Source organism: Osmerus eperlanus, chromosome 14 (assembly GCF_963692335.1).
Source record: "Osmerus eperlanus chromosome 14, fOsmEpe2.1, whole genome shotgun sequence".
NCBI classification, from domain to species: Eukaryota; Metazoa; Chordata; class Actinopteri; order Osmeriformes; family Osmeridae; genus Osmerus; species Osmerus eperlanus.
In genome coordinates, this window is record NC_085031.1 from 6167850 (window position 1) to 6191988 (window position 24139).

At 45.8% G+C, this 24139-nt stretch overlaps 3 protein-coding genes across 3 annotated transcripts; 1 reads left to right on the forward strand and 2 right to left on the reverse strand.

Moving 5' to 3' along the window:
* Nucleotides 1–5630: 5630 nt before the first annotated feature.
* anxa3b (annexin A3b) lies at nucleotides 5631–11274 on the forward strand. Its single transcript, XM_062478501.1, has 15 exons — nucleotides 5631–5725; nucleotides 6166–6199; nucleotides 6389–6436; nucleotides 6671–6758; nucleotides 6903–6997; nucleotides 7539–7652; nucleotides 7780–7870; nucleotides 8013–8092; nucleotides 8202–8258; nucleotides 8845–8938; nucleotides 9131–9226; nucleotides 9411–9469; nucleotides 9556–9678; nucleotides 9979–10911; nucleotides 11149–11274. The coding sequence occupies exons 2-14, from the start codon at nucleotides 6188–6190 to the stop codon at nucleotides 10036–10038; spliced, it is 1017 nt and encodes a 338-aa protein (XP_062334485.1). The 5' UTR covers nucleotides 5631–5725; nucleotides 6166–6187; the 3' UTR covers nucleotides 10039–10911; nucleotides 11149–11274.
* Nucleotides 11275–11836: 562 nt separating this feature from the next.
* paqr3b (progestin and adipoQ receptor family member IIIb) lies at nucleotides 11837–15376 on the reverse strand. The gene is made up of 6 exons (XM_062477832.1): nucleotides 14673–15376; nucleotides 14357–14519; nucleotides 14071–14226; nucleotides 13677–13874; nucleotides 13362–13452; nucleotides 11837–13223 (listed from the first exon to the last, which is right to left on the reverse strand). The coding sequence occupies exons 1-6, from the start codon at nucleotides 14873–14875 to the stop codon at nucleotides 13081–13083; spliced, it is 954 nt and encodes a 317-aa protein (XP_062333816.1). The 5' UTR covers nucleotides 14876–15376; the 3' UTR covers nucleotides 11837–13080.
* Nucleotides 15377–15524: 148 nt separating this feature from the next.
* antxr2b (ANTXR cell adhesion molecule 2b) lies at nucleotides 15525–23606 on the reverse strand. Its single transcript, XM_062477831.1, has 17 exons — nucleotides 23244–23606; nucleotides 22747–22818; nucleotides 22005–22076; nucleotides 21646–21727; nucleotides 21402–21506; nucleotides 21226–21294; nucleotides 20420–20500; nucleotides 20269–20329; nucleotides 20017–20112; nucleotides 19716–19785; nucleotides 19188–19266; nucleotides 18757–18852; nucleotides 18478–18528; nucleotides 18184–18279; nucleotides 17826–17999; nucleotides 17653–17733; nucleotides 15525–15987 (listed from the first exon to the last, which is right to left on the reverse strand). Exons 1-17 carry the CDS (start codon nucleotides 23372–23374, stop codon nucleotides 15949–15951), a joined length of 1455 nt encoding a protein of 484 aa, XP_062333815.1. The 5' UTR covers nucleotides 23375–23606; the 3' UTR covers nucleotides 15525–15948.
* Nucleotides 23607–24139: the final 533 nt, after the last annotated feature.

The window sequence follows — 24139 nt, forward strand, 5'->3', positions numbered from 1 at the left end:
AATATGTATACATGAATATGTAATGCCGTCGGCTCGGCGTGGCGCTGATGGGCCCGGCGCTGCCGACACACAGGCCACCACGCTCACTGCATATGTAAATTGGACTGAAAATTAACAGGGATTTGAGACTCTGAGGATGGTTCTTGTCAGGAGGAGGGCAGGGGGGTAGGGAGCGTGGGGGGGGGGGGGACTCTAAGCCCTGTTCATCTCGTGTGCCAGGACAGAGAGGGCGGAAGAAGAATATAGAAGCACTTTCTTTAGGCATTGTTCAGGGAAAGGCTGGAGGGAGGATGGAGGCTGGAACGTGTGTCTGGGTTTTGAGGTCCATGCTACTTGAGGGAGGGGTGGTGCGGGGAGGCGGAGGGGGCATTTGAAGGGGTATTTGTGTAGGATGTTGGACATTTTAATAATCAGGTAACTAATCCCGAGGAATGGTTTCCTTCCTCGCCAGTGCTGTGACACGGGCCTGACTTGGCCTGGGAGCTATTTCCACGCCACAGAACGCGTGCGCTCATTTCAAGTACAGGGCTACCCCCTAGGTGCACCCTGCCGGCCGTTCGTGGTGAAGACCCCCCCACCCACCCCCCCGCCCCACCGCACCCCAGGAACAGAACCCGCTCTCAGTCAGAAGTGGTTCAACTGTCATTTCAAATAGTCTGGACGTCGTGATTACCGGCACGGGAGGAATTATATATTTAGCTTTATGTCCTCTGCCATTTCCTACCCCCTACTTGATCTTAAGTGACTAGTTCCCTGGATATTACTGTGTCCAGGGAGCTGAACTCATCTCTTGGGGGGTGGGGGCGGTGTAATCAAGAACTCAGAGTGAGAGAGAAGTGGAGGGAGGGGTGGGGTGTAGTAAGATTGCAGTAGTGCCGCGATGGTCTGCTTCTATGGTTGACTGCTCTGTATATAACATCATATACATACAGATTGGTTGACGGTCCACCCTGTATTTCTAGATAGATAGAGAAGGCCAATTGTGGATCTCTCCTGACAGAGTGCCTCATGTAAAAACATGGGTTCTGTTTTCTCTGTCTGAAGGGTGGCAGATTTGATAGGAATTGATGTCCATATAGCCAACGGATGGGAGGAGTTCTTCACTTCACAAGGAAATGTCCTTCTCATCTAGTCAACCTAACTGTCTTGTTGCCATCAAAAACCAGGGGACAATAGGATCTTTCTCTTCTTAACCTGGGTGTATGTGAGGCAACACAGTGGACCAGCCAGGACATACCCATTCTACCCCTCCCGTCATCAGTTTCCCCCCAAAATGATCCCATCAAGGATCAGACCTAATAACACGATCCCTCGCTCATAAATAAAAGTGATCATTTGGAGAGCTAATGGTGGGATCGGACAGGAAGTCTGTTAATCTGCAACCTGAGCTGACAGGAAGGAAGGAGCCAGGAAGTAGGTCTCAGAGCTTTCACCAATCATATTCATCACAGCACTCTGGCTCTGAGTCATCTGAGTGCAGCGCTGCACTTAACTAAACATCTCAGACCTAAAATAAATGCTTCCAGGTTACCCTGCACCCTGGTCGCCCGACCCACCCACCTGATATCAATTACCCTGGCGAGCTTGGAGGAGGAGGCTGGGGACTGGAGAAAGGAGTAAAAAGGCTGTGGTCTGGAGAGAGGCTGAGGGCTGGAGAGAGGCTGGGGGCTGGAGGGAGTAGTAGAGAGGCTGGGGGCTGGAGGGTGGAGAAGGAGGCTGGGGGCTGGAGGGAGGAGAAGGAGGCAGGGTCTGGAGGCTGGAGGGAGGAGAAGGAAGCTGGAGGCTGGAGGGAGGAGAAGGAGGCTGGAGGGAGGAGAAGGAGGCTGGAGGGAGGAGAAGGAGGCTGGGGGCTGGAGAGAGAGTGGGGGCTAGAGGAAGGAGAAGGAGGCAGGGTCTGGAGGCTGGAGGGAGGAGAAGGAGGCTGGGGGCTGGAGGGAGGAGAAGGAGGCTGGAGGGAGGAGAAGGAGGCTGGGGGCTGGAGAAAGGCTGAAGAGAAGCTAGAACTAGTTAGCGCAAGAGAAGCATTAGTATGTCTGAGTCTCTGCCTCCAGTCAATATTAAGATTCCACCAGCCGGGGGTCAGGTGCAGTTTTGGGCCTGTACAGTTGATCATGGACCAACACCATAGAAGCAGCTGGTGTTGGAGGTGGTGACCATGGTAACGCTGACCGGAACCTTCCGGGGCCGCCGCCACAACGACATCAGGCACAATGCTGTGATTGCACACTCCAAAACTGAGATGGAGAAGAAAACATGGGGGAGGAAGGGGTGATGTTATTGAATAATTGTTTCCTGATGCTCTCCTTTCCGTGGAATATTAATTACCTGGTGATGAAACCTCTGTTTGTCTCAATGGGCTTCAACCATATTTGTGTGAGAGAGTATGGGCCCCAGGTATTGGACCGGTTCCTATCTAAAAGAGTTAACGGAATGTGTGTATGTGAGCAGGAGATCAGAGGAGGCTCCATTTCAGAGGAAGCAGCATTCTTCTCCTCCTCTCTCCTTCTCTCCATCATGGCTGGTCCAGGCCAAGGGGTGGGTCTTGGCCCGGGCGGCTGTGAGGAGAGAGTGTGTTTGGGGCTCGGCCCGCTGGATTAATGGGCCAGAGAATGTCATTACTTCTCCAGTCGCATGTGAAAACAGAACCAGCAAACAGGAAGGAATGAGAACAAGAAAGCTGTGGAACATCTGGTCTCTGCGAGGTCTACAACAAGGATCCTCCCTGTGCTGGTCTACTGGCCTTCTAGGATTCAGGCCAGGGTCTCTCTCTCGCTCGCTCTCTCTGTCTTTTTCTCTCATTGGTTATGTGTCTCTTTCTCTTCGATGTTGTGCGCTACATTGTACTCACTTTCTCCATTGGAGGCTCGTTGTATCTGTCTTTCCCCCCATTATATTTCTCTCTGAAACACACAAATTATGAAGGGTAATTTCACCTTAAAGCACCCAAATTGACCTGTCTGTCTTCTATAGTTAGTCTAATACCATGGACACTGTCCCTGGCTAACAGCACAGCCCCCCTATTACAGCCCCCGAACCCCCCAACCCCCCACACACACACACACACACACACACACCCACAAGGCATGGTCCGTTCCTATAGTAACTCCAGACCAACAACAGCAGTGTTTGTCAACAGAGGGTATAGTGCACCCTCTAGTGGCTGAATGTATTGACATATTTACAACTAGAGAACCTACATACATACATCCCCTAGTTTCTTTGCTCCTTCCGTTTCCCACTCTTTATCCCTCTCCTTTTCCTCCCTCCCTCTCACACCTCAGTCCCCCTTCCTCCACCTCTCCAGCCCCCCTACAGCAGTGTACTGCAGTCAAGATCGAAATACAGAATGGGGCCCTTAAAACGGGTCCAAGAAAGTGCTTGAGGAGTGGAAAATACCGTTCTGAGAGGATCTCCTGGAGATGAAGAGGTGGCACAGCACTGGTGAGGAGAATTGAGATCTTGGGCTGACATTGAGACGAGAGCTCGTCTCATGTGAAACCTCCTCTTATACGATTCAACCACCGTCCTCACGGGCTATCAACACACTTCCAAAAATCACCAGCTTCTGAAGTTCAGACATTGACACTGCTGTTAGACCAGACACGAGAAAAGGAGTAAAAACAGTTTGACCAGTAGAAGGCGACAAATAATTATGCTTCAGGATTTGTAATTTAATCTAAATAAAAAATGTATTTGGTTATGTTATACGATGGGATATTCCATTCTACTGTGTTCCGATATTACAGCTGATCTGAAACAGACTGTATTTGATACTGAGTAGAGTGTAGTTGTGGAGGGGTGTAACTACAAGACAGCATAATGTGTTCTCTGTTAGCTTTGTGATAACAGAATTGACCCATCACCTGTTTCCCAGCACTGGGTCCTATACAGACTGTTTATACAGTGTTAACACGCATGTACGCAGGCACACAAACACACCATGTCTCCCTCCTCTCTCCTCCCCCCCTGTATCTCCTCCACAGCCCTGCCTCTCAGCCGGTCCCTCTCGTGCGCCCTCTCTCTAACCCTGCCCTGGTCACTCAGGTGAGGGAGGAAGAGATGGACGGAGCCCTTCTCTCCACACTGCTGTTTGGAGCCGTGGTGTGGCTGGTGGTGGCTGTGTACCTGCTGGTGTGTGTGCTGCTTCTCTGCTCTCTCTGCTGCGCACCCCAGGCCCAGGACGGCGACCTGGAGAGTTCAGAGGTCACGCCTGCTGAGGTCGTCATGGAGGTCCTATAGGGTCGAGGGCTCGGGAGGAGGGGAGTCTCCACTGGACTGTACCTTAGATACAGAACAGTTTGAATCCATAGACCAGGACCAGGACCCTACCCAGGATCAGGAATATGGAGGAACTTCACTGGGAACGTGACCAAGAACAGGAACGTGCGCGAGAATGTTTCTCAGCATAGTGGAGGTGGTTTGGAACCTACAGTACAGTCTGTAATATTACCTCAACTGTAGCAAGGCAGTTGGACCCCAAGGCTGTCCATCTTGGTCGAGACATGAAACACTATACAATTAGGGTCCTAGTCCTGGTGTGGCAGATATACTGCATCCACCTGGCCAGCAACAGGTATGCTAAGCCTGTGGACAAACAGACTGACTCCACAATCTATTAGATAGACTGACATTGTGGTGTTTAAAACTTCGCCAGGAGATTCATATTTGCATGTGTACAGTATTTGCATGTATTTCCATTCATATTGTTCTGCTATGTTCAGTGTTTTTTTGTTGTTGTTGTAAATGTACATGTGAACAGTTCCTTGTGTAAACACTCCGAGGAGATAAACATCTGCATAAGAAGAACAAACCAATTATTGCTCCGCGTTGCCCGTGGCAACCCCCAGGAAATGACGGTGGTTCATATATCTGACATTGACCTAAACCCTCCCAGAGGTCAAGGATATGTTACATGTGAAAGAGAGAACAGAAGAAGGAAACCCCTTGGGAGGTTGAAAAACATGCTGTCAAATCATGACTGCTCTAAGTCTCCCTCACAAAGACGTGACCGTGTTGTTTATGACATGGTCCAGGTGTTAAATCAGACTGATGTATGTGTGAGATGAACACAGTTTAACATCTGTCCAGATGGCCCTTAGAAGTTGTAAACATTTAGCATTTGTTTTTTATTGGATTTTTGTTGGATAAAAACATTAGGTATAATAACAATGTCCTTTACTTTGGCTTATGTTGTTTGTATGTGTGTATACAGTTTTTGTAAGATTCGACTGTGTTTATCAGTTAGGGTGTCCCATGAATGCATATTATACAACATGGCTTTGTACACTTCCCGTAGAATGCTGTTTTTGACTTATTGTGTGTGTTAGAGAGGAGAGTGAAAACACACATTATTAATTTAGCTTTACATGGTCTTATCCAACAGTATTCATACAATTGTGACTCAATATCGGCCTAATAACCTACAAACACTTTATAAGTATGGGCCTACTAAAGCCTGACTATTTAGTGTAAGTCAACATCACCCATTCAGTTTCCGTGTAATATTATGTTTCATTACAGGCTGTTCATGAAGTTGAAGCACCATTAATGGACTGGTTAATGGTGTAAATGGTTTAAAATGTGTTATCTACACCCACTTCTAAAATGAAGCGGGGCTGCAGGAGTATAGACGAATCATGGGCGTTGCCAGTTCAAGTCTGTGAAAGGTGTGGCTACACATTTATTGGAGAGCTAACACTAGAAACCCGCTGACACCAAAACCCAGGTAGGCCGAACAGAATTGTGTTTTGTTGTAAATATAAGTTACATACGTACAGTATTTTATAGTTGTTACTTTTCCATTATAACGAGTCATTCTCTGTTCGTTAGCCTACGTCATGATGTGCTTTGTAGCTTTTACTTTTGGCGTAGTTCTCCGGTTTCTGGTTTCTATTGGTAGTCAGTGACCCAGATCAGTTCGCGAGATGTTGATTTTGACAACCCATTAAAAGCCCAAACACACGAGCGTACTATTGTTAAACCAGACAATGTTGATCTGGGTTCCGTACAACATCCAGTTTAAACGTGGAAATTCCAGCACGCTGTTACAGCTCCGGTTCCGGGTCTAGAAGCAGTGAAATATAGATGAGTCTGATTTAAAGATCTGATTGATAGGACCATGGCCCTGAATTGCAAATGTAATAGTCATATATTCTGCTTTCTCAGTATATTTTCCTAGAAGTCCACCATGTCTGTTTGGGTGAGTACAAAACAAATCGAGTAAAACATACCTAACCTAAACCTAAACAAAAACTATCTTTTTACTACGTCTAATCTATACAGTACTTAATATATTATCACATCTCAGTATATGTGGTGTCAGCACCACCACCAGTGTATGTCCATGCTGGCTAGTATGATGCATGATGGGTAACATTGTTTGTTCCAGGATGATCTGGATCTCCTCCTAGACTCACCGTCCTCATTAACAGTGACCGTGAGTTGATGTTCCTCATCAAGATCATAGTGAAACTATATTGATGTGATGTTACCTGTGCTGTGATCCACAGGCCCACACTCAGACCCATCCACATACACTCACCCTCAGTGGAGAACTATCCACTCTCTGTAGCAGCCCCGGGATTGGGTGGCCTCTGGCTCATGGACACAGGAAACTGCTGAGGTTAGGTGTGCTGTTGTGCTGACTCTAACAGTCTGTTCCTCTCACTAGTCTACAGCCCGAGGAACCATTAAAGAGCGTCCTGGCTTCTCCCCAGCAGAGGATGTCACTAACCTGAGGAAGGCCATCGAGGGTTTAGGTATGTCCCTTGGCTCTTCACATACAGGAGCAGACCACTGAGATCCGGAGATCAGACTTGGGATATGTTTCTCTTCTCTCATCCCTTTGTGTGTGTGTGTGTGTGTGTGTGTGTGTGTGTGTGTGTGTGTGTGTATGTTCTCAGGTACCACTGAGAAGACCCTGATTGATGTTCTGACCCAGAGAAGCAACGCTCAGCGTCAGCTCATCAGTAAAGCATACCAGGAGACTACCAAAAGGGTACACACACGTACACACACACACACATACCAGGAGACTACCAAGATGGTACACACACGTACACACACACACACATACCAGGAGACTACCAAGAGGGTACACACACGTACACACACACATACCAGGAGACTACCAAGAGGGTACACACACGTACACACACACACACACCCGCGTGTACACACGCACGTGTGTACACATACACACACTCCTGAATGCCAGCACAGAATATTCAGCACTTAGAGGAATCTCTCTATGTGCTGGCGAGCTCTCCAAATGACATCTCTACATTTCAAAGCCATGTTCAGTTTGAGAGTGTGACACGCACACAAACACCTATACACACACGCACACACACAGGCTCTACAGGCCTCACTCCCCCCCCTATTCTACCACACACACGTATGCGTTGACACGCACGCGCATTCCAATCTTCTCCCATCCCTGCACACACACACACACACATTCGTCACACTAATAATAGGAGCCCACCTCTATGGAACAGCAGTGTTAACTCCTTCATCTCCACCCGCTCTGACTTCAGTCCCTGGTCACCGACCTGGAGGGAGAGACCCACGGAGACTTTGAGAACCTGCTGGTTGCCCTGGTAACGCCTCCTTCCACCTATGACTGTCATGAGGTCATCAAGGCCATTAAGGTGAGGAGGAAGGAGAGACAACCCACCTGTGTTTGTTTACATTCTGTTGTCTGACTGTCTGTATGACTGTCTGTCTGTCTGTCTGTCTGTCTGACTGTCTGTATGACTATCTGTCTGTCCTGTACAGGGTGCAGGGACCAAAGAAAGTACTTTGACGGAGATATTTGCGTCCAGATCCAACGCGCAAATCAAGGCCCTGACTGAAGCATACTTAGCAGGTCAGTGTGCAGTAGCCTTATCTATTAGTATGCAGTATCCTTACCTATTCAGTCACCATGTGTTAATGACCAGAAAAGGTATTGGTTAGTACGTTATTAATATTGATTAGGTGACAGGAATGTTTATGGTGTGTACTGACAGAAACGGGTCGATCACTGACTCACGACCTCCAGTCTGAGGTAGGTGGGGACTACGGCAAGACTTTGCTGATCTTGGCTGAGGTGAGTCACCATAGATAAGCCTTCAGCTCTCCACTTTGAATATGTTTTATGAGTGCAAGTTTAGTTTCTGTTTTAAAGTGACAGTTCTGCTCTCTGTCCATCCCTGAAGGGCAAGAGAGATGAGAGCACCACGGTGGATGCAGCCAAGGCCAAAGCCGACGCTAAGGTAGAGGGTTGAACAGCTAGACTTGCTTCGTTTTCACTTCTCTTGTTTTCCTTTGTCTCTTTTTTTTTTTTTTTTTACTAGGAGTTTGTACTTGTGACGTGTGAGGGTGTAGATGAGATCTGGATTGTTGACATGTGGAAAGCTTTTAGGCTCCTTGGGACAGGACTTGTCTACAGAACCATTTGGATCAGATTTGTGTCCAGTCACACTCCTGAGGTTCACAGGCATGCTCAGTATTTCATCGTTCCCTGTGGGCGTGTGTATGTTTGGCTCAGCTTCCTGACCGAGCTGTGAGTCACACAAGAGAAACTCCTGTCCCTGTTGACCTGAAATACCATTCCTCCTTCTCCCTGTTACTGGACAGTCTGTTACTCCTACCTTCATTGTTTTTAATCAGTTTCCTCTGCAACCTCTCTCTCTCTCTCTCTCTCTCTCTCTCTCTCTCTCTCTCTCTCTCTCTCTCTCTCTCTCTCTCTCTCTCTCTCTCTCTCTCTCTCTCTCTCTCTCTCTCTCTCTCTCTCTCTCTCTCTCTCTCTCTCTCTCTCTCTCTCTCTCTCTCTCTCTCTCTCTCTCTCTCTCCCTCCAGGTGCTGTATGAAGCAGGAGAGAAGAAGTGGGGGACAGACGAGAGCAAGTTCATTGACATCTTGTGTCACCGGAGCGTGCCTCAGCTGAGACAGAGTCAGTAACAGCACACTGTCCAGCTCAGCTGAGACAGTCAGTAACAGTACACTGTCCAGCTCAGCTGAGACAGTCAGTAACAGCACACTGTCCAGGAACAGTTCATAGAAGCTCTAGTGAACGATACTGATGTACTGTGAGTACGTTTGCGATGAACAACATGAGGATGATGACTGTCCGTTGTGACTGCAGCTCTGGTGGAGTACAAGAGCATCAGTAAGAAGACTCTACAGGAGAGCATCGAGAGTGAGATGTCTGGGAATCTGGAGAAGATTCTGGTGGCCATCGGTGAGGGGTTTTCTGTCTCCTGTATTATGATTCTCAACTTCATCAGTGGGCATATTGCATCATGAGGGTCAGAGCAGACTGTTGGTAATAGATAGATGTTTGGTTTTACAAGATGATAACATGAATGGTCATAGTGAAGGTGGTACTGTAAGTTGTTTCATGTCAGGTGTGTGTGTCTCCACAGTCAAGTGTGTGAAGAATGTTCCCGCTTACCTGGCTGAGAGGGTCTACAAAAGCATAAAGGTGAGTGTGTGTGTTTGCATGTCCACGCACGTCCATCTGTGGTCTGGTCTGGACCTGATGGTAATCCGGTAGTGTCCTCTCCTCAGGGGCTGGGCACCTCTGAGGCCACCCTGACCCGGATCCTGGTGAGCCGGGCCGAGCTGGACCTGCTGGACGTCCGGGCGGAGTACAAGAAGCTGTTTGGCTGCTCTCTCTTCTCTAGTCTGGAGGTGAGGAACCCTGACTGGTCTCACCGACTCTTCTCTAAAATTAGGGAATGTAATTTGAGATGAATTCTTATTTTTGTAATGTATTCATTTAGCGGGCACTTTTATACAAAGTGAAGTACACTGTACGGGGGGATTTAAACCTGGTTGCTACCTCTTGATGTTCAGTATAATGCTCTAATGGAATTATACCCTCCCATTATATGTTATATAGTTATGTTGTATAGTCATATAAAAGTGTTCTGTTTTTCCCTTTAGAATCAGTCTTATCTCAATCTCCTCCTCTCTTATCCCACTTCCCAGTCTGAGGTGTCAGGTAACTACGGCGATACACTGAAGAAGATCTGTGGAGGAGATGACTAACTCCACCCCCTCATCTTATTGGATGACTAAACGTACCCTGCTCAACACAGTACTAACATTATTCAATAGGATATTGAAGCATGTGAAGGTTTGCAGTTGAACAAATATAATGTGAACACCGTACTGTACTCTCTATTAAGTCCAGAGCACACAGTACCCCCCAAGTGTCTAACAAACGTTTAGTGACAGGGAGCTCAATTTCATTACACATCAGCTGTTTGGAACCAGTTAAAGCGCACAGAACGCCACTGTTACCTACGAAGGTGTGACAGCCTGTAGATTAGGAGCTTTAAATGTTTCTTACAGGTTGCCCAATACTGTGTGCTTTGGGCTTTGCTAAATCACCTGAAGGCTGAGAATCCCCTGTGCTGACAACGTATAGCTTCACAATCTCTTGTAAGCCTATGACAGGTCTTCATGTCCATAAAGTTTTGAAAAAAGTTATATTTTCGCCGCTTCAATAGACATATGTGCATCGATCATAATTGAGTGATTTAAATCCTTTAATGTAATAAAACCGGTGTCATTTGTTATTAATCCTTCATTATAACAGCTTCTTCTTGCTCAAACTTGTTTACTGTCGGGTGGAATTTACACCACTAGAGGGCAGTAAGCATCAAAATGTACCTTTCTCAGAACATCTTGGATTGCTCTTTCCTCAGCCCTTGTCCACACCACCACACAGTAAACCTGGTAGACTCCTGCTAGGCTCTCGAATGATAAGTGACAGCTTGACATTGTTCAGTCAGATGAGAAAGTGGTTATTACAGACTGTTATGGTACAAATCCATAATCCAACACTAATCCCAGAGACAATGTAGAATCTCTGAGGCTCCTTCCAGATTGTGAACCAGGGAAAAGTGCTTAACCCTTGTGTTATTTTCGGCTCATTCTGACCCACCGTCGTATTGCGACAACTTTACCGCCTACAAAAACAAAGTGAAGCATTTTCTTTTAACCGTTGGGCTGTTTCAGACCCCCCACATTGCGAAGTTAAAAGAAAATTATTTTTATTTGTTTTTGTATTGGGTAAAATTGGGTAAACACAACGATGGTTCCTTATGAACCTTTGGGTCATGTGACCCGAAGGCAGCATAAGGGTTAACCCAGTTCTTTATTTTATATCAGACACATTGATTGGTCTTTACTATGTCAAGACTGTCTGATCTTGTATTGTTAGGGCTTGAAGAGGAAAAGACGTCTTCACCTGTAATAAACTGACAAGCAATGCCCAAACTTCGATTGGAAAGATTTTCTTCATATGTTTATTTATATTCATTCATACAAGGGTTGTGTTACCTGAAGGTTTGGCACCATGAACCTCAGAAATAGCTCCCAGGCAGTGAATTAACAAGAACACCATCACATCCTCTGGCCCCAACAATGTCTTCCTTTGTTTGCCAACAGGAGGTGTCACATGAAGGAATAATCCTAGTCCCAATCTGTCATAATTCATATAATCCGTAGACATGCTGTCTTTTTGGGAATATTAAAGGAACTGTTTGCGAATTTTGGAGGAATCAAAAATGACAATGTTTGAGTGGCTGGCTGTTCAGAAACAAAACAATGCCGAATGGATTATCCTGCCCTTTAATTTCTCAGGTCAGAGATTACAGTAGATTAGGGAAGGGGATTACAGATATCCTCATGATAAAGCCAGAGTAAATTATTTAACGGTGGGGTTAACACAGAAGAGAGGCTTGCTGGCAGATTCCTTTGTCTTGAGCAAAGCTGTTGTAGATAAACTGTCTGCAGGACCATCTCTACACATAATGGCACAAAATTAACACAAACAAACTGTCATTTAGGCATTCTTTAATCATTGATAATATTTCAACAGATGATACTTTACAGATACATTGAAATAATTCTATGCCCCTTAGTCATAAGTGTCAGCATTCATATACAAACCGTCATGCGAAAACAATAAAACAAAGAATCAACGCAACCAAATTCAAAACAGGCAAACAAGACCAATAAAAATACCACAGTAATACTAACAAATAATAACAGAAGGCCATAAGGAAAATAAAAATGATGAGCTCAGTTCATTTAAATATAAATAAATCCCCATAGCTTTAAGGTACAGTTTTGTTTCATGTTTTGACAGGAAGTAATATGGTTCTTATCATTGTCTGGGAGAAACTCACTGCCATTGTCCCTGTATGGCCTGATGACACAGACAATATCAAATCAAACGCATCATACAATAGATTGTAGCTACTGGCAGGCATGTGTGATATGACGACATCATGCTTTAGAGGTTTGTATCGATCAAGTAGTTTGTTTACCCAGGTGGGGGCCTGCAGAGCACATTGTCAATCACCTAGAAGATTAAGGCAAGTCATAAATCCCATTTTGTTCATAATAACAAAAATATGTGCCCTGAATCAACACTCATGTACTGAGGAAGTCAGCTGACGACTAAATATGGAAGGTACCTCCTCATCAATAATAACGCAATAATACCCAAAAAGATAAGTACCCCGTAAACATAACCAACTATTCACAAAATATACATTTCAAGTATATTTTTCAATTCCAAGACGATATATTGCACATAACCTTGTTGGGTCAAATGTGCAAAAGGCAGCAGAGATACATTGTTTTCACAGCATTTCACAAACATTCAAACTGCAGACCTCATGCAAAACAGACGCAGGTCACACTAATTAATAAGTGCTTGATTACGAAGAGAATAATCTGAGAATATGAACAGAATTCTCAGAATAGGAACAGAATAATCTGGTGTTCAGAGACTAAGGGTGTGTGTACTTGTAAATGTCAAGGGTGCTTATGTTTCTACAGACAGACCAACAGACTTGCTCCGGTCCAATAGCAAGGCCTTTGGTTCTGCCATTACTTTAGTTGGAAGTGCTGTAAAGTTGAGGGTGTCCTGGTCCAAGCCTGAGCTAGCTAGCTACTAGCAGTTAGCTGCTACCCAGCAAGCTGGGTAAAGCTAACTATTTAATGCTAACCTCTGCCAGCTAGCCCAAAAGTGGTGTGGACACGACTAATCTGCTAACCTCTGCTAGCTAGCAGCTAGTCCCTGCTGGAGTAGTCTTGGCAGGGCTGGTTGAGTCTGAAGTGCATGATGTTGATGGCCGTCTGGTGCCACCAGTAGAACATGAGCACCACCAGCACGTGCCACACCTGGTGACTTGCACCAAGGTAGTTCAGCTGACCTACAGAGGTTAAAGGTAATCAGCGAGCAAGTGGAACTGAGGGTGCTACGTTTAATGTTGCACAGTGTACACATCAAATAGAGAGGGGCAAGGAAAAACCTGCCGGCAATCTGCAGAGGTGAGGGTAGAGAGACTGACCTGGGAAGTAGCGCTCAGGAACCTTGGTGATGTAGAAGATGAAGGCTGAGCCAGCGATAAGGTACATGATCATGACACGAGGCAGGAACAGCTGCAGGCAGATGGCCAGACAGGCCCAGACAGACAAGGGGGATAGTTAATATCTATATCTAGCTCAGTCAGTAGCATTTTTTGAATTCTTTGAAGTGAAAAAAGAAGTCTTGGAATAAAATAATCTACTACATTTTAACTTACATTATTATATCACAAGTGAGGCAAGAATAGAGACAGCTAGAGAGAGTCGTGTAACCTGTCCATCTCCATGACCTCCCTCACCTGGACCACGGCAGTGCTGAGGCCTCCGTTGAGCCAGACCCAGTGAAGGGCGGGGAAGACGCCGTAGCCTGCCACGGAACAGAAGATGCCGGATCGCAGGCGGTGCCACTCCCTGGAGAGGTAATGGGGGTGGATCTGGACACTGAATACTGCCAGAATCAGCACCAGAACCGTCACCAGGTAAACCAGCCTCCAGAACTACACAGACAGGGGAAGGACAAACAAAGGCAGGGAAACATGATGGGAGGAACAGAGGGGAAGGCGAGAGAGCAAAATTAGAAGAAAAGAGCAGAGAAGAAGAGAGTGGCGTTAAGACTCTATAGAACAAAGCTAAATATCCCTAAATCGGCCCCTAACCCTGCAGTTAGTAATATGATGATGATGCCGTCTTTACCCCGTTGCAGTAGAAGGCATAAAAGACCCCGGGCACATAGCAGCCCAGGATGCCCACGGAGATGCCTGCATAGTCCAGCGCCAGCCAGCGCCGGCACATCTGCTCCGACCGGTGGCAGGAGAACAGGTGGTAGCCCACGGAGCACAGCATACACATCTGTGCCGTGTGACGCACGCACACACACACACACACACACACACACATTACTCAAAAACAGTTAGACTCATGATTTAGACCAGATTCTCACTCATGGAGACAATCAGCGCTGATCTTTTCACATACACACCTGGAAGCAGCACAGGCCTATGGTGTAGATGACATAGTCCTCCCAGTTTGCCCCAGAAGCAGGAAGCACAGTTGACAAGTCGTTTACCGCCAGAGAAAAGAAGAGCATGAAACCCAGCAGGTGGCTCCAGATATTCACAGTCTCATTGGACAGGATGAAAATACTAGAGTGGAAAGGAATAACAAATAGACTCTGATTAGAAAGTAATCCTGGGATAGACATTTCTATCGAAACACAAACCATCTCCTTGTTCGCAGGGTTGAGGGAAAGAACTAGTACTGTGGCCACCACGACACAGATACGCGTGTAGACTTACCTTTTTAAACAGAGCTTGGATGGCAGGTGAGCTCTGTATCCGTCAGTGATGTAGGGATTTTCCTTCAGGAACTGAGGGACCTGCTCGATGTTGTACAGACGGATGCCGCGAGGCAGCAGGATCGGCCAATACTGGTAGCTCCCGGAGTCCAGCTCCATATATTGAGAGCTCTTCAGCAACCGTTGAGGAAATTTTAATGGCATCTTGATTCAATCGTACAATCTCCCAGATTAGGACAAGGCTTGTTGTTTACAATTCGAGCTAGTCCATTCTCCACTCCAGCTGCAGGAAGGTTAGCTAACCCAAAAAGGCCTTCATGTTGCTGGCTACTAGCTACGGTCAATGTGGAACTGTGAAGACGTAGCTAATGCAATTATTCATTAGGAAAGCACACATTACAACACAAAGCAGCTTAAGCATGCATCTTTACTTTACCCTCAAAAGTAGGTAAATTTAACGTTACAAATGATCAGAGAACTGACATGCTGTAGCTAACAGCATGCTCATTCAAAGGTTATTCCGAACATTAGCTACTCTATGCCGGCTGCCTTTAGACCTTGGCCTACTTATTTTTAGCAGACAATGTTGCAACCAACAGACAATATAAATCAAATGACAACAAACTGCGCCATGCAGCTTGTTAGCCCAGCTAGCAGGCTAGCTACTATTACTACTAGTAAACAAGCATCTACTGCTACTCAAGCCCCTCGGCAGTAGGTTATGCCTTAAATATGCCTGATTAAAATGTTCCCAATCGGGAGCATAAAATAATGTGAGTATTTTTGGTGATCGATTTGAAATTAAAGAAAGGGAAATGTTGTTCAAACAAAACACCAACAATATTAGAAAAAAATCACATTTATTTACAATAAGTGAAACATCGATGCAGCTCTAATAGCGCAGGTAAACACCCAGACAATCAATGCACTGCAATTTTTTCTTTGGTAAATAGCCATAATAAAAAAATATGACCTTATGTCATCACAGACTGTGCTGGTTGACAAACAATACCGACATAGTTGTCAGGGAAATTTAACTTAGGCCCACTGACAGACAAGCGATCTGTAAAACAGTTATCTGGTTTCAGCAATTAGCTATACAGGTTAAACCTCTTCCTCCTTGAATCACCCTCTGACAGTGCAAAAAGAAGTCTGACGACAGAACAATGGAATGTTCTATGATGTTGGACAAAGACACACGTCAAAGGCACACCCACACCCACAGCACTGTAATTTATAGTGAACTATCCCTTTAGGATTGAAAAGTTATCTTTAACCTATTGCCTCTGTTCTCTGGTGAAGTTCATACAGCGACCCTGAAACATGATCAAGACAAAACACAAAATAAATGTTCAGCAGGCTATTTAGAATTTTCCAATAAATATATTTGCAGTTCATGTATAGTTAAACATCAAAAAAATGATTAATGTCTACATATTACATGATTCCTTTACTCATTTGCCAATATAACCCTGTTAACCCCTATAATATGACTAGTTTAGATCAGTTTTGTTCCCATCACCCTGAGAGTCATGAACTGTTAGTGACGGCCCCCTAACACAGGCTAGTCTGTATGACACAAATTCTGACACTGATCATCCATCACTGCGCCCTCTCGACAGACATGCACTCCTGAGACCATCCAGACCTGCTGTCTACTGGTCTCAAACATTACAACCCACCACGCCAGATCATGCCAGACCTGCTTTACTCAATATTCCCTGCCACCATCACTCCTTATAAGGCCATTGATATGAATGTGTACATCTCAGACCAATTAGATTCATCTTTTACAGATGAGTGAGCCCAGGGTGAATGTATGGGCGCTATATGTGACATATCATGGGAGCTGTTTTGGCAACACGGGGCAGCGTTGACATTTACGATAATGTATCATAATTGAACTCAATTGAGGCAGCCGTCCCTGCTGATGGATGGTGGAGCGGTGGAGAGATGGTAGTGTGGCGTGATGCTCGCTGTGTCATGACAGCTAGGGCTATTAGTGAATAACACTAATCAGGCACAAATGGGCTCCTCTGTTCTCCCCCTTTTCCTTCTCTCTTCTCATCCCTCCCTCCTCTCCTCCACTTTCTCCTCCACTTTCCTCCATCCCTTCCTCCTCTCCTCCACTTTCTCCTCCACTTTCCTCCATCCCTTCCCCCTCTCCTCCACTTTCTCCTCAACTTTCCTTCATCCCTTCTCCCTCTCATCCACTTTCTCCTCAACTTTCCTCCATCCCTTCCCCCTCTCCTCAGCACGTCTCCTCTGCCACCCTGCTGTATGTACACACACATCCCTATAGACAAATCTATTGCATCACATCAAGACAAGCCAACGGAAAGACACTACACCCTTCATTAGAGCTGCATGTGAGCCTAGCATAGCATGACTGATAGGACAGAGGTCAGGAAACCGTAAACCCTCTTGCCCACATCCCTCCAACCGTGGCTACCTCGTTAGCAGGCAATCTAGTCCAGCTCGTTAAGGCCACCCAGCTCATTATGGCAGTCAAGCGCGTTAGCGCTGTCCTCAGCGCTGACAGCCAGCGGCTTCACCGAGAATAATGGGGCTAATAGGCAGAGAGGTCACAAGTCGACCTGGGACACGCATACACTTTCAGAAGATCCCCCATTCCGTATGCGATTGAGTGCTAAATCTGCTTGTCACCTCCTCCCTCCTCTCTCTGACAGAGTGGAATTGACCTGTCAGCCCCCTGTACCCCATATATGACTCACTAGCCAGTCTGCATGGTGTGCTAATGCACTGGTTAAGCTAGTGACATGTCAGTTTTGATCAATGTCAATTTGATCATAGAGGTATTATATTATTACTATTATAGATCTAACTCTACTTCCAATTCAAGCTTCTCCCTTTCACTCCCCTTTTTTCCTCTCCGTCCCTCTCTAAAACTTTCTCTCTCATCCCTTATCCCTGATTTCTCTCTCTGTCTCTCTCTCTGTGTTTCTCTGAGCCAGTCATACCTTGTCCCCAGCTGTGGGCCTCATGATTGCCACACGGTCATACTGTCTCCTGAGCAACGCCCGCAGCACATCAAACCTTCCCTAGAGGGACGAATCACACAGTTACAGGGAATGATTTTGACACTTGATTTTACACAGTTATCTTGGATGTTACCCTGGTTATACATACTTACCATGATGGGAGTGTACCATTTGGACTGTGGTGGGGGGTGGTAGATGGGGGGTGGTCTGGGAGGGGGTTTGGGTATAATGGGCTCCTCCACCTCCTCCTGCATGGTCACCACAGCATTCTTGGCTTTCTCCAGCCGAGCCCCCTCCTCTGTGGAGCCCTTCTCACCCCAGCGCACCTGTAGGGGCCACCAGGACGGGACATTACCAGTGTGTGTGTGTGTGTGTTTACTGTTTTTATGCATGTGTGTGTTTGTGCATGCTTTACTTGTCCACGTGTGTGTTTGTGCATGCTTTACTTGTCCACGTGTGTGTTTGTGCATGCTTGACTTGTCCACGTGTGTGTTTGTGTGTGTGTGGTACCTCCATGCGTTTGATCCCTCCAGGCCCCCTGCCTCCGTAGTAAGAGGCGTCCACCATGGGCCATCTCCTCTTGGGGAGAGATTCTTCCTCAGACTCCTGGAATCGAGGAAGCCATCATAATCAGCACTATTTGCATCGTCCTCTTCACCATCATCATCATCGAACTATCATCACCACCATCCTCTTCATAATCATCATCAATATTATCACCATCAGGATCATTAACATCATCACAATCAACATCATCTTCCTCCTCATCATTAACCCAATGGATCTGTAACATCCAGTACTCACCCACACTGGCACTGGGGGTGGAGGTCTGGAGGGTGGAGGGTCCCTGATCACCTGCAGGTTTCAGTACCAAAGACCCAGATCACATTCCTGTTCCAACCACCTCCATACATCAATGGTACTGCTTATTCCTAAACCGGTTTACTTAATGAATGCACATCGGGCCGAATCATCATCCATACAATAGCCTTTTGACAGTCTTAATACATTGATACTACTGTGTTTTACAATGTTGAAATGGTTCAATTACAGTAGGAGGGGATGGGGGGATGTAGCACATACAATGGTGCAGCAGAGAGGCCAGAACCACCACAGCAAGGCCAGGCCCAGAAGCAGGAGCAGGATCAGCAGAACCACCAGAACCAGCCACCCGTCTGACTGCAAGAGGCAGGAAACACACTGCTGGTTAGACACTCTCTCTCTCTCTCTCTCTCTCTCTCTCTCTCTCTCTCTCTCTCTCTCTCTCTCTCTCTCTCTCTCTCTCTCTCTCTCTCTCTCTCTCTCTCTCTCTCTCTCTCTCTCTCTCTCTCTCTCTCTCTCTCTCTCTCTCTCTCTCTCTCTCTCTCTCTCTCTCACACACACACATACACACACACAACCATAACCACACCCACGCAAAGCCAGTCAGAAGAGACTATTGTTGCCCAGTGCAGTGTGTATGGCTGGCCTCTGCTGTAGCGAGCTAGCAGACTGGTGTTGTTGTATGAACTCACACAGGTGGTGGCGTGGATGGTGATAGGGCTGGAGATGTATGACTGGCCATTGTTCAAGCTGATCAGAACTTCTATTGACCTGGTCAGGAAAAAGGAAAAACAATATCCATTTTCAATACAAATGAGTGCTAACTATATTTCTGTAAAAGGCAAAAACATTAATGAGTAAAAGAATAAGACAGGCAAAGAGGGAGTGAGTTAGAGCGTAAGAGACAAGATGTGTATTTGTCTATGATCGAACTCATTTGATACAGTAAGTAGGTCAAGTAGTTGAAGTATCAGCCTGGCATCTGCAGCATAACAGTGCTTGGCTCCAGTTATACTAGAGCACCATGGCACAGCAAACATTCTCCAACCACTCAAACTGAGACCACTCATTCCAATGGGTGCCCACTGCCCTTATATAGTAGCCATAGGAAGTTTATTAGTGGATGAACCCGGGGCACTTACTGAGAGAAAAAGAGAGAGAGAGGAAAAGAGATTGAGGATAGAGTTGGGGTGGGATAGAGTGCAAGGGGCAGCACTTACTGGCCCACCTCGTGCAGCACTGGGCCTGGACACAGCAGATAGCTGTCCTGCACCACTGTGGGCCTCTGGTCTGAGAGACAGAGAAACAGCTGTGTCTGAGCTCTCCGTTAAACAGACACTCTGTTCTTTTAATAGAGTGATGAGGCAAGCGCAGCTCCAGCCCATCATCAGACTACATAAGGACTCCTCTGTTCTCCTCCTCCACTACAAATATAGCGGCTGTCTCACTGATCTGATGTTTGGAGTGGTGTAGGTGTGTGTGTGAGTGAGTGTGTGTGGGTGTGGGTGTGTGCTGACTGACTGTAGCTCTGGTGGTTCACAGAGAGGGTGCAGACCACACCCTCCGTGCTCCTCCCTCGGGTGAATCCACTTCCCCTCAGCACAATGTTGAAAGACTCTGAGACACACACACACAAACAAACAAACAAACAAACAAACAAACACACAAACGGTAACAGAGACCATTTGATGCTGATTTGATCCACATCTCGCAATATCGTTCCATCTGTATGGACGTTAACTTGGATTTAAGGAGTTCTAATTTGAGACTCACCATTTACACAAACACTGGAGGGCTCGATTCTCAATATCTCTGTGCAGGACTGCTTCAAAATCTGTAAATGTGGAAAATGACCATGATAAATAAATGGCTCACCTTAATGTTTCTTTTTAAAGGAAACTTCATATGGTGGCTCCAGCCTTACCGAGTTCACAATGGTTTTGAGCTGGTGGAAGCCTGCCAGAACAGGGAACACCTGCTCCTTGGTGTCTGCTATATCTGCCAGCTGTAGATATGGAGGTTTGTGATCTGGTGGTTAGGTCTTGGATAATTGAATCACTGCTTTTGTTTCTACAGTACAACACAGTATAACGCTGCGCTATACTGCTACACTCTAGCACTGTACAACACAGCACAGCAATGCACACCCCTAACCCAACCAAGTACTGTACAATACAGTACACATGATTAGCAGTGGGATTGGTCTGCTGTTGATTCCACGGTGGCTTTCATCTAATGTGCTCTGCTACATGGACAGGAAGCTGGCGCTGGCATGATCCAATTAGGGAATTTCCTCATCACTTCCTATCCAGACTACTAGCAGCCTCAAAGAAACAGACAGACAGGCAAGCAGGCAGGCAGGCACGAAGTCAAGCAGGAAGTCAGACAGACAGACAGGCAGACAGGCAGGCAGGCAGGAAGTCAGGCAGGAAGTCAGGCAAGAAGTCAGACAGACAGAGAGACAGACAGACAGACAGACACACAGGCAGGCAAGCAGGCAGGCAGGCAGGCAGGCAGGCAGACAGGCATTCATGAGGTAACTCGTCATGTCTAATTCTAATATTTGTCCTGCTTGTATCAAGTTCCTCATTAAACTGTCCCTGGACCATTTTTCTGACTGAGATCAGATTATCAAGGATCCCAGTCTCTCAGCAGAGAAGGAACAGCACACTCTCAGTTCTATAAAGTGAAATTCAAATGTTCAGACAACAGCAGTCACTCAGACTGTACCTGAGTCTCATCGAAGTCTTTAACTCCAACACAATACACTCTGGCACCGTACTCCCTGGCAGTGTTGGCCTGTGGAGGAGAGCAAAGATCAACACTGTGTGTGTGTGTGTTCATGTGTGTGTGAGCGCACGGGAGAGATTACATGTATGTGTGCGTTTAAACATGTGTCGCCTCACCTCTCGTACAGTCAGTTCATAGGGGTAGACCTCCAATTTCCCATCAGTCAGGGCTATAATGATGCTAGAGGACCTGCTAGTCTGGGCCTTCATCTGCTCAGAAGCCTGAAATACAACACACTGTAAACTAATATACAGAATATCACACAATATATCAGATACAACAAAAACATTGATTATGATGAAACATAGTATGAAACTTTATTACATCTAGTTGGGATATGAGACGTGTTCAGATGCGTACCGATATCAGGCCTTCGTGCATGTACGTTTCACCTGCTGGTCTTATCTGACTCAGCTGGTTCAAACCCTCCTCTATCTCCCTCCTGTGAAAATCATAACAAGGATATCTGAGTGTGCAGGACAGTGTTGGTGGTCACATCAATAGTGGTTTTGTTGTTGTTTTGATTGCCCATAAGAAAGAAAAAAGAGAGGGGGGGTAAAGAGAGAGGGAGAGGAGGGAGAGAGTGTGTGAGAGAGAAAGAGGTGGGAAAGAGAGATGAAGAGGGAGAAAGAGAGGGAGACAGAGAGTAAGGGAGAGGAGGGAGATAGTGTGACAGAGAAAGATATGGGAGAGAGAAAAAGGGTGAGACAGAGATATACCTGTTGCCAGTCAAAGGAAGAATCACAGCAGCTCTGGAGGAGAAGACAATGTAGGACACTCTCATCCTAGGACTGCAACACACACAAACACACAATACACACACACACACACATGGCAATACAATTTAGAGTCAATTGAACTCAACTGATTACAAGTTCTGTTGTTTTAACAAGTCTCTAAGTGCCACTTACAGAGTTGGCGCTAGTTCTGTTGAAAGCCAACTCTCCTGCTCTAACATAACAGATGTGTCCGTCTTTCTGTCTGGCCACCACAACCATCTGTTCCAACCAGTGTTAAATTTAGTGCCCCAATATTATGTTTATAAATATCCCACATATGCTGTGTGATTATCCAAGACTTATTTTAGAATGTTAAGTGGCGGCTACTTCTGCATTTGAGTCAAATGCCACAGTGAATGTGAGCATCAGTGTGTCCACAACACGTCATGTATTGATCCAGACCAGAGTAAACGCTGTGAGACCTTGATCAATCATTAACAGACTAGAGGAATAGTTCTGAATGTGCGTAGCTCACTGCAGTGTAAACACACACACACAGAAACAGTTGTTTCTCATGACTCACCCTGGCTGTTTGTGTTTCTTGCACTAGCTGTTTGTGTGACACAAGTATTCATGGTGTACAAGCTAGTTGGGCCGTATGAGACAAACACATGGGACAGTTCCTATGAGTCCTTCAAGCCATTTGTTCTTGTCTCAACTTAACACAAGATCGGTTTCTTGCCTGACAAATCGGTTGGTGAGCTGCTCCACAAATCCATAGATCTCCCCCCAATTTCCAGACACACTTCCGGATCTGCAGAGAGAGGGACACCAGCTGGATCAATGGAAAGAACTGGACAAGATAGGACAGGACAGGCCAGAACAGAACCAAACAGTCTCCAGAGCAGCTAAACACACCCATACAAGGACTGGACAGACTCAGACCTGCGAACCCTTTGAAACTAGAAGTCTGCAGTCTCCTACTAGAGTCTAAGGAGATGGCCTATTTTTCACTGTGCAGGCTAGATGTTATCTTAGCTAAGTTAGAGATAAGGTCAAGTCGTTTTTTATTAGATGTTTGAAGAATGATTAAAGTGAATCTAAAAGAGGAAGGAGAAGAAATAGTTGAAAATTGACATGAACAAAAAAGTAATTACCACAATAAACTACCAGATTATAAATGATAAAATATTGGTTTAAGTCGCATGGGATAAGTATTGTCTTATGTAGCACACTTACCTGTCTAAAACAAAATATATATCAAACGCTCCATGGCATGAGGGGTCCTCGCTCTCACAGAGCAATGCGTTTAAAGTAATTGTGAGGAGAACTGCAGATATTTTTGTCCAATGTCTCTCCATTAGGACCATATTTCTTCGTACACTGTCCTGCTGCTTGGCTAGACTTCGTGCCGAAAAAACAAGTGCACGCAACCACGAATAAATAAGGAAAACATTTCACAACAATTACATGACATGTTAAGTCTTCACTCTTTCTGATAAATCCACCGTTCAAAATTCTAAGAGCACTTGTTGGTAATTATTCATATGCTGGATTAAGGCGATGGAGCTAAGAAACGGGACATGGGCGTATCACACAATACAGAGGTTCACCGTTGAGAGCATGCGCAGGACACACAGCACAGATGCTCTTTTGCGTCTTTCAACCACCACAGATCTCATTCATCAAAGTTCTCTGTGACTGTCCACGCGAAACTTTTTCAAGATGTGACTTATACACATACAGAAGGGGATTGTCTGTGAGTTTATTATGTTGTCACATTATTTTTCAATTTATGTGACAAAATGGTCTTGGTCGTCGGGTGCCAACTGTCGAATGGGGAAACGTGCATCTTGGTGACCCCGTCAATGAACCGATATATATGGCCGGAGGCCACAGAAACAGCCTTATTCAACCAACCTTGTTTAGCCTGCTTTACACTCAAGACTATTAGACGGAGGGAAATGCCTTTCTGTGTGCACACCAGAACGTCACCCGCAGTCACCAAATACATTTTAACCTCGATTGCATTCAAGCAAAGCCTGACTATTTAATAGATTCTGACAGGCGGGACTAAAGACAACAACTCTCAGACGAGTTGTAGGTCTATTTATGTCACACGATAGGCCTTCTCC

Excerpts from the sequence above, each read along its gene's own strand:
- antxr2b (XM_062477831.1), bottom strand. The coding sequence starts at position 23,374 with ATGGTCCTAATGGAGAGACATTGGACAAAAATATCTGCAGTTCTCCTC. Across the intron at positions 21,728-22,004 it reads CTTCCTTTGACTGGCAACAG|GAGGGAGATAGAGGAGGGTT; the intron begins GTATATCTCTGT and ends TGATTTTCACAG. Across the intron at positions 21,507-21,645 it reads TGCACGAAGGCCTGATATCG|GCTTCTGAGCAGATGAAGGC; the intron begins GTACGCATCTGA and ends GTTGTATTTCAG.
- paqr3b (XM_062477832.1), bottom strand. The coding sequence starts at position 14,875 with ATGCCATTAAAATTTCCTCAACGGTTGCTGAAGAGCTCTCAATATATG. Across the intron at positions 14,520-14,672 it reads TCCAAGCTCTGTTTAAAAAG|TATTTTCATCCTGTCCAATG; the intron begins GTAAGTCTACAC and ends TTTCCACTCTAG. Across the intron at positions 13,453-13,676 it reads TCAGCACTGCCGTGGTCCAG|CTGTTCCTGCCTCGTGTCAT; the intron begins GTGAGGGAGGTC and ends ATCTGCCTGCAG.
- anxa3b (XM_062478501.1), top strand. Across the intron at positions 6,437-6,670 it reads CGTCCTCATTAACAGTGACC|TCTACAGCCCGAGGAACCAT; the intron begins GTGAGTTGATGT and ends TCCTCTCACTAG. Across the intron at positions 6,998-7,538 it reads ACCAGGAGACTACCAAAAGG|TCCCTGGTCACCGACCTGGA; the intron begins GTACACACACGT and ends CTCTGACTTCAG.